This window comes from Cyprinus carpio, unplaced genomic scaffold (genome assembly GCF_018340385.1).
Source record: "Cyprinus carpio isolate SPL01 unplaced genomic scaffold, ASM1834038v1 S000006825, whole genome shotgun sequence".
Lineage (NCBI taxonomy): Eukaryota > Metazoa > Chordata > Actinopteri > Cypriniformes > Cyprinidae > Cyprinus > Cyprinus carpio.
Window position 1 is genome coordinate 178,819 of NW_024879403.1, and position 8,618 is coordinate 187,436.

General features: G+C 32.3%; 1 protein-coding gene across 1 annotated transcript; it reads left to right on the forward strand.

Moving 5' to 3' along the window:
• The first annotated feature begins 8,234 nt into the window (after positions 1 to 8,234).
• On the forward strand, positions 8,235 to 8,618 carry LOC109103764 (histone H4). Its single transcript, XM_019117105.2, has one exon. It carries the CDS (start codon positions 8,289 to 8,291, stop codon positions 8,598 to 8,600), a length of 312 nt encoding a protein of 103 aa, XP_018972650.2. The 5' UTR covers positions 8,235 to 8,288; the 3' UTR covers positions 8,601 to 8,618.

Here is an 8,618-nt window from a genome sequence, read left to right on the forward strand (position 1 = left end):
CAAGCGTCTTGCAACTATGCCAGGGATCACACCCTGAGGAAAATAAGCTTATTTATAAAGCATTAATGGCAATGGGCTTTCAAATGAGGTTGAGGTGATATTGAATTAATGTCTATATCATAGTTTTTGCTCATTCAGGTCATTAGGCTTGGCATAAGATGATTACAAGTTATGGTGGTGGCTAAAAATGAAGACTGTTTTTGCTGAATCAAGTGATGGTTTGGATAACAAAGGTTAAGGGAATTAAGCATTTAAGGTAAAAATTAAGAAATGCTCCTAGCATTATGTATTTTAAACAGTCTAAACTGAGATTTAAGATATAGACATTTTTTAACCTATTTTAATGTTTAAGGGTTATATTTTGTATTGAATTTGATATTATAGGCTAAGTTAAAGTTTGGTGAAAACTGTCAAAAAAATTAAATAATAATTTGCACAGTAAGAGAGGGAGACTGCTTGAGTGGAGGCAGGGATGGTGCTCTGCTTCTCTTATCGGTCTGCTAAGCAAGAGTAACCAAAACAGAGCAATGATTTTAAGACCAAAACAACCCAGCTGATTTTTCTCACAATAAAAATCATTAAAGAAAAGGCAAACTTTGAGACTAGAAAAGAGACTAGGTACAAACTAGGTAAAACTTAAAGAAAAAAGTTAAGTTTAAATCTTTACGATTTAACACCAAAAGTAAACATTGAAATGAGCTGTTAAATATTTATGAGTTTAGTATGTGCGTGTGTGAGGATGACTGCTGTATATTTTGGGGGACAATTCTGTTTTGTGTATATTGTGTAACTAACCTCTAGAAATGAGTGTTTTATCATTACAGATGGGTTAAGTGAAATTTTAAAGAAGTCGATAATTCTGAGTGAATCTAATGAAAAGAGAATACTGAACATGGGACGAGCTGTAAGTGGATTGGTTGGTTATCCAGCTCTGTCTGCTACGGGTAATAATGACATATTTTGGCCTTTATGATGCTGATTTGAATCACTCTCTGGATTAATATGTTTAAGATGATTTGGATTTGTGAAATTTAAGATTGCCGTCCATAATGGGTTTAAAATCCAAGGCAAAATTCAACTGAGGGTCTAAATTTTAACAAGTTAACACTTTGTTATTCGAATGGTAAAGGTAAATATTTTAGACTTGACGGCAGAGAAACAGTGACTAATTGGCTAAGTCACTAACCAAATTATCCAGAGAGCACCCTCACATAAAGAAAGGCTGGTGTGAAGACAAAAGAGTGAATACAGTTCATGTAATATGGGTAAAAAGCAAAAGGAGCTGTAATGCTATGTGGGTCCTCAAGGTCTGAGTGACGCAATAGTTTGGTTTATGTAGAACAGAGATAAGTTGAACAAAAACTTTTGGATCTGCTGGCTAACCCATTGATGGAGGAATACCGTAACAAGAGGTTTGAATTAATTTAAATAGCACAGCAAAAATGAAGGTTTAAACAAATAATTGTAATAGGCTCTATGGAGCTGCTTATGAACACCTGTCAAGTCAAATCAAATTAATATTTTGAATTACTATTAAGCAACAAACTAGGAACTGTTCTAGGTTTTCGAGGAAATACTGATTATGACTATTTTTATTTTTATTTTTAAAGATGGCTCAATGGTGGTCTTGCTTATTTTTGGTTTATGTTTATTGTAATGAGTTTATTTTACAATATGACAAAATTAACCAAAATTTATCATAGTTGTATAAGACGTAAACAGAAAACAAGAAAAGAACAGAATGACTTACTGGAAAATACATAACTTGTTATGTGAAGAAAGACTAGTGCAAGTGCAGAAATTGTGGGATAAATTAAGTAGATGAATGTATATGCAAAGTATTATGTACAAATAATGTGTTTATTACTAGAAATGTCAGACAGTACAAGAGATGTTGACCCATTTGTGCCCAAATTTTTCTGATTGGTTTCATGCTAGTGTCCTATGTGAACATGTTCTGCATTTATTTTCCCCAGGTTTTAGTTTATTTTCTTGAGAATCGTATTAGAATGTGCGGCAACTATAGTTGCTGGTGGGCAAATATGTTGTATTCACCGCTTCAATGTCAAATTTGAGAGCATTTGGCATCTAACTCAAAATAACTGTTTTCAACAGATCAATGTTTATTCATAAACAAATTAATTATGCATAAAAGTCGAAGAACATTCGATGCAAACCCCTCAAAAAGTTGCATCTAGCTTATAATCTCTTGAATATGAAAACACAATAAATCCGTTTGTCTTAAAATGGTGGAATATAGTGCAGAACAAAGAGCAGCCATTAATGTGACCCAACAGGGTATTGTGTATCAATAAGTTAATTAAAAATAAATAAATAAAAATAAATAGAATTAAACAATATATATATTAAATTTATATAATAAAAAGGGTATACCTGAAAGAAAATTACGCATTTAACTGTTTGGTTACCAACGTTCTGCAAAATATCTTCTTTTGTGTTCAACAGAAGAAAGAAACTCATAAGTTTGCAACTTGAAGATGACACAATGATGACACAGTTTCCATTTTTAGGTGAACTTTCCCTTACGTAAGCAGTTTTAGTATAAGTAGCCTACAAGGAGTACTGCAGTGAAGGTACACATAGTTTTATAAATTCACATAAAACATATTTGCATACTATACTTTCTGATGTAAATATGTAAAATATCACATTTCATGAATAGGCACATATTGATTAGGTCAAATGGATTAACCCTGAGAAAGTCCTTGATATTCATGAAATGAATGATATTCTTTATGATTATTTAAATAATTATCATGTGTAGGCTACACTCATGATTGTTTGTTTGTTTATTTATTTACTTATTATTGAACATGCAGGTATTTTCATTCTTAGAAGTATGTTAGTTAAATGAAAATAAATAAAAATAAATAAACCTTGTCTGCTTTAAATGTTTGAAAATGATTAACAGATGAAAACATTTGATAAAAATGTAGAAAAAATAATCAAAAAGCAATCAAATGTAAATAAATTACTTTCATAAAGCTATTGAAATAGTTAAACTACATATTAAGTTTTAAAGAGAGGAACTTGTAACCCATTACATTTATTTATTATTTTTATTTATTTTTTATTTTTTTTTTTTGTTTTTTTTTTTTTTTTTTTATTTTAATTTTAAGGTTTGTATTCCAGAAAGCAGGTTATGTGACATACCCGGGTATGTTTAAGAGTAAGTAAGTGGATAACCTCAACTTTCGGTTCCAAAAACGGAGGTAACTTTCAGGGTATGTTAGTAGTCATAGCAACTCACTCTCTGAACTTAACCTGCTCCGGAGCAGCTTCTGTTCCAGGGTTAGTTCACTTCAGCGAGCCTTCAGTGGGCGTGACAGATAGCACACAACATTATATAATATTACAATATGTAAATATAGCTTATATATATATATATATATATATATATATATATATATATATATATATATATATATATATATATATATATATATATATATATATATATATATATATATATATTTGATATGTTAATGAGGAAGCACTAATATAAGTAATAAATAAGGTAACATTATTCTAATATGATTATTTCTTTTATTGCCATATATAAGAGTTATCTGTATAAATTATAAAACACTATGACAAGGTAATGTTTAACTTATAAATATTTATTTATTTTATTTATTACATGTTATATTATCTCACACATGGATTTTCTATAATGTCTAAATTCTAAATCAAAATACATATCTGATATGACTTAATATATAATTAGCATAAAACAAAAAATATAATTCACATTCTCAAGGATTAAAGATTACATGGAAAAAAAATCACGGTCATCCATTAGGTGGCGATATGCACTAAGCATGTAAAACAACTAATGAACAAAAAGAAGAAGAAAGAAACAGCTTGGCGCGCTTTTTCTTAGCGTCCGTTTCCATAGTGACTCGTCGATTCGTCGCTCTGTTGAGAATGTCTTGAGTCTTAACCAGGAACATACTCGGAGTTGAATGAACTTACTCCCGGACGCGTTTTTGGAACCAGATACCTCGAGTAAGCAAGGTTTGGGGTTAATCAACCGAGAGTTCAGGGTTTAGTTCACGGTAAGTTAACCCTGCTTTCTGGAATACACCCCAGATATATGCATACTTTGCGTTTCTCTTTTTTTTCTCCGTATGTCTGTTGTCTGTGTTTGTTTTAAAACTATTATTTGACAGACTCCAGTTTAAATATTTTTATTATATTTTGATCCATTTTCTCTCTGGAAATGCGCTTGATTAAATTTAGGCTAAATGAGCTGCAATATTCAAGTAAAATATTGATTTTATTATTATTATTATTATTATTATTATTATTATTATTATTATTATTTTTATTTATTTATTTATTTTTTTTTAATGTGCTTCTGTTCACAAATGTGACAATCCGATGTACAATCGAGGCATGATTTTTTTTGACCTGACTAATCCCTTTAACCTTTTTAATAGAATCAAACTCTTATCTAGGCTATTACCATTTCCCCTTATAACACAGTGTGGCATTAAACTAATAAACAGATAACTTATCACTTTTCCAGCTTTCCCCCTCAAGCCACAGGCCTGTAAATTGTGTAATTTGCTCGTTATTGGTGTTAACAGGCACGTGCACAGGTAGGGCTCAACCTGTGCAGAGCACATGCCCTTTTTGCCCTTACACTCCGAAGTGCCCTTTTTTTGGTGGTGTTTTTTTTTTTTTTTTTTTAATCAATGCTATTGGTCAACCTTTACGTCTGTCTGTCTGTTTTACAAATATTTAGCAAATGAAAGTTCTTAAAACGAGCTTGTGTAAATCTTATTCGATCCTCAAGCTGTCAGTAAGCTGATAACTCCGCCCCCTCTATGTTCATTGAATCAACTGAAGTTCCACAGCAGCCGCACAGTAGACAACAGCTGAGCTGAACAAAGTTTTGCGAATGGTAAATAAATATCTTGTTGTTTGAATAAGTACTACTAAACACTATGTCTATAAAGGCTCATATTTTATTTATTTGATGTCTGACTGACTCACTGACATGTGGGACGTCGCCTGAGAGAGAGGGCTAGCATTTGCCATCTAGTCATAGCCAATACATAGCCGACACTTAAATAGCCTGTGCATACAGTAGCATTTCATCTTTTATAAAATGCGATTTTGTCCAAATGCATTTTACCACAGGAAAAAACTGAGCGCTCCGTCTATATAGCTACAAAACTAGTTTGTAACCTGTAGATGAAAATGTAATGTGAGGCGCCGTCGCCGTTTTAATAACGGACAAAAAAAAAAAAAAATTCACATTTGCACACATTCGCTGGTCAAAAACTATATATTGATAAGTAATACAACAACATATAATTTGTTTTTTACCATCGGAAAATCATAACAGGTGCGCCCCCCGCGCTGTTTCGTACTGGAACTTACACAAAGCGACGAGTGATCCTCGTCACCTAGATAACATATATAAGAAATTTCTTCTTTGATTTATGATTGCTGATACACTTAATTTATTAACATTTAGGCTAATCATGTTATGGTATACTCTCCGCTCGCCCTCACATGTATAAAATGTAGTAAAACATGGTTTTACTACAGTAATGTAGTAGTAACTAAAAAAAAAAAATTACAGAAGATCACTGTGAAATCTTTATATTTTATCATGCAGAATGTAATTCATGATTCATTCCAAGGCTTCATTTATTTGATCCAAAATACAGCAAAAACAGTAATATTGTGTAATATTTTTACAATTTTAAATAACTGTTTTCTATTTGAATATATTTTTAAAATGTAATTTATTTTTTGTGATCAAAGCTGAATTTTCAGCATCATTACTCCAGTTCAGTACTCTTCAGTGTCACGTGATCCTTCAGAAATGCTTTTCACTGCAACTGTACTTTTCACACTATTTTTTTTTTTTTTTTTTTCATTGCTGGCTTATTTTAGGGAAAGTGTAGTGAATAAGAAACCTTCAAGAGACCAACATCCCTGGACCACCACAGTATCAAATTTTTGCCAGGTAGGCGGGTGTTACATGTTGGATATGTTATAGTAACGGTATGGCTATAGTTTCTTATAATCTGGAATTGAGTTGGACATAATTACTTAAATTATATTTCAAAAAAGTTTGTCAAAAATACTTGACTCACTTTGTAATGTGTAATGTGACTCACTTCCCCTCTTCTCAATGTCATTCAAAATCATGTTAACCAAATAATACAAATTAGCTTATAAAACCAAACAGAATAGCTAAAAAAGAGAATATATATGTGAGAGGGACATCCCAGTGGATCACAGTGAAGTCATAAACATCTTCAAGCACATGGCTCACAGAAGATTGCTGTTGTAATTAGGTTTAAAGAAGCCCTTAAAACCCTGTTTATCTATATTATCTAATTATCTAATATTATTATTATGGTTGTTATTAATCGTGAATAAATCTAAAGCTTTTGAGACTATTATTTTGTGTTAATGAATTTGTCATGAAGATGTGACCATTTCTTCCTTTTATGCAGGCTTACTAAATCTTGATATAAAAAAAGGGAGGGGTGTGCCCTTTTTCAGTTTCAGCACATGCCCCTCAAAAGGTCTGTGCACGGCCCTGGGTGTTAATGTTTTTCACATGCATGATTTTTGTGCTTGTGACATTTCATTCACAAATGCATCTGATTCTTTAGTTTTAACACAGCTGTCCTGGACCCACACGACTAAAGGTTTAGGAGGCAAGGCCTTGCATAAAAAAAATAATAATAATAATAAATAAATAAATAAAAATAATACAATTTAAAGTTTTACATTTGTCTATCTGGTGCACTTTGAGATTTCAAAATAAAGAGCTTCAACCTGAGCTCAGTGTGGAAATTTAACAAAGAAAAAAAGCCTATTCATTGACCCACTGGAGCGTTATTTGGTACGTCATAGCGACGAATATGGCCCGGTTCAGTCACGTGTGTTAGCTGGGTGCACACCTTTGTACAGTAGAGAGAGAGAGAAAGAGACTTTGACTTTTACACCCCTTTTTATTCACCATAGTTAAAAAAATAAAAAAATGTGGATATACATTATTACATCGCAATCACATCTTATCTGTTTAAATGGGCTTTATTTATATAGCACAATTTAAATAACACAAGGTTTCCAAAGTGCTGTACACCACAACAATAAAAGATACAATAGGATAAAAAGATAAACACACTAAAATAAAAGTAATAGAATAAGATAAAACAACATGAAATTATAGAAATAAAATAAAATCAAATAAATAAATAAAATAAAATGCACTGCACACACAACACATTTAAATCACATTAATCACAATTACCTGGTGTTAAAAGCCAGAGTAAAGAGATGGGTTTTAAGCAGAGATTTAAAATGAAACAGTGAGGAGACTTGTCTGATGTGTAATGGCAATGACATTACACACATTTCCTTTTTTTAAATAAATAAATAACAGCATTACCAAAATTACCAATTAAAAACCAACCCCCCATTATCATTCACTGTAACCAGTGCTTCCTTAACACACCATCTCCATTTAAAAAAGAAGAGAGAGAGAGAGAGAGAGAGAGAGCATGTGAACGTGTGTGTGACCTCAGTGTGTCTGACCCTAGCGGCAAGCTAATAAGGAAGTGACTAAAACTGTAATTTATCGACTGGCCGCTTGAGGCTGGCTGCAAAAGGGAGTCAATCCCATAGACTCCCAATGTTAAAATGCCCAACTTTACAGAAAAAAAACAAACAAAAAAAAAAAAAAAAAAAAAAAAATATATATATATATATATATATATATATATATATAACAAAAAAAAAAGAAAAGAAAAAAAAAATAATATATCTATATATATATATTATATACACAGCCTGGTTCAAAAAATGATTTTGGTTTATATAGCTAATTTTGCCCTTCATGACATGAAGTTATAGACTGTGGTATCAAATGTTCATAATTTGTTACAGTTTAATATTCTAAGATGTTATAATATTCAGTTCCATTACTGTGATGTTCATTTAATTATTATTATTGTTATTTATTATATATATATATATATATATATATATATATATATATATATATATATATATATACACTAAGCTTTGGCAATATTGTATCATTTACATTCATGCCAATAAAGCAATATTATTGAATTGAATTGAATTGAGAGAGAGAGAGAGAGAGAGAGAGAACGCTCCGCCTTCGTGTGTTTCAACTAGGTCCTGTAGATTACTGTAAAGCTCTTCTCTCACACCTTCTGCTTTCATATCTGTTGTTGTACAACGAAGAATCTCGAAGGTCTGTAACAATGTCTGGAAGAGGTAAAGGCGGCAAAGGACTCGGGAAAGGAGGCGCTAAGCGTCATCGTAAGGTTCTGCGGGATAACATCCAGGGCATCACCAAACCCGCCATCCGTCGTCTCGCTCGCCGCGGTGGAGTCAAGCGTATCTCCGGTCTGATCTACGAGGAGACCCGCGGTGTGCTGAAGGTGTTCCTGGAGAACGTGTTCCGCGATGCTGTGACCTACACCGAGCACGCCAAGAGAAAGACCGTCACCGCCATGGACGTCGTGTACGCGCTGAAACGACAGGGACGCACTCTGTACGGCTTCGGAGGATAAACACATCACTGTTATCAA

Bases quoted from the DNA above. Each gene is read 5' to 3' on its own strand.
- LOC109103764 (XM_019117105.2), top strand. From the start codon at position 8,289: ATGTCTGGAAGAGGTAAAGGCGGCAAAGGACTCGGGAAAGGAGGCGCT.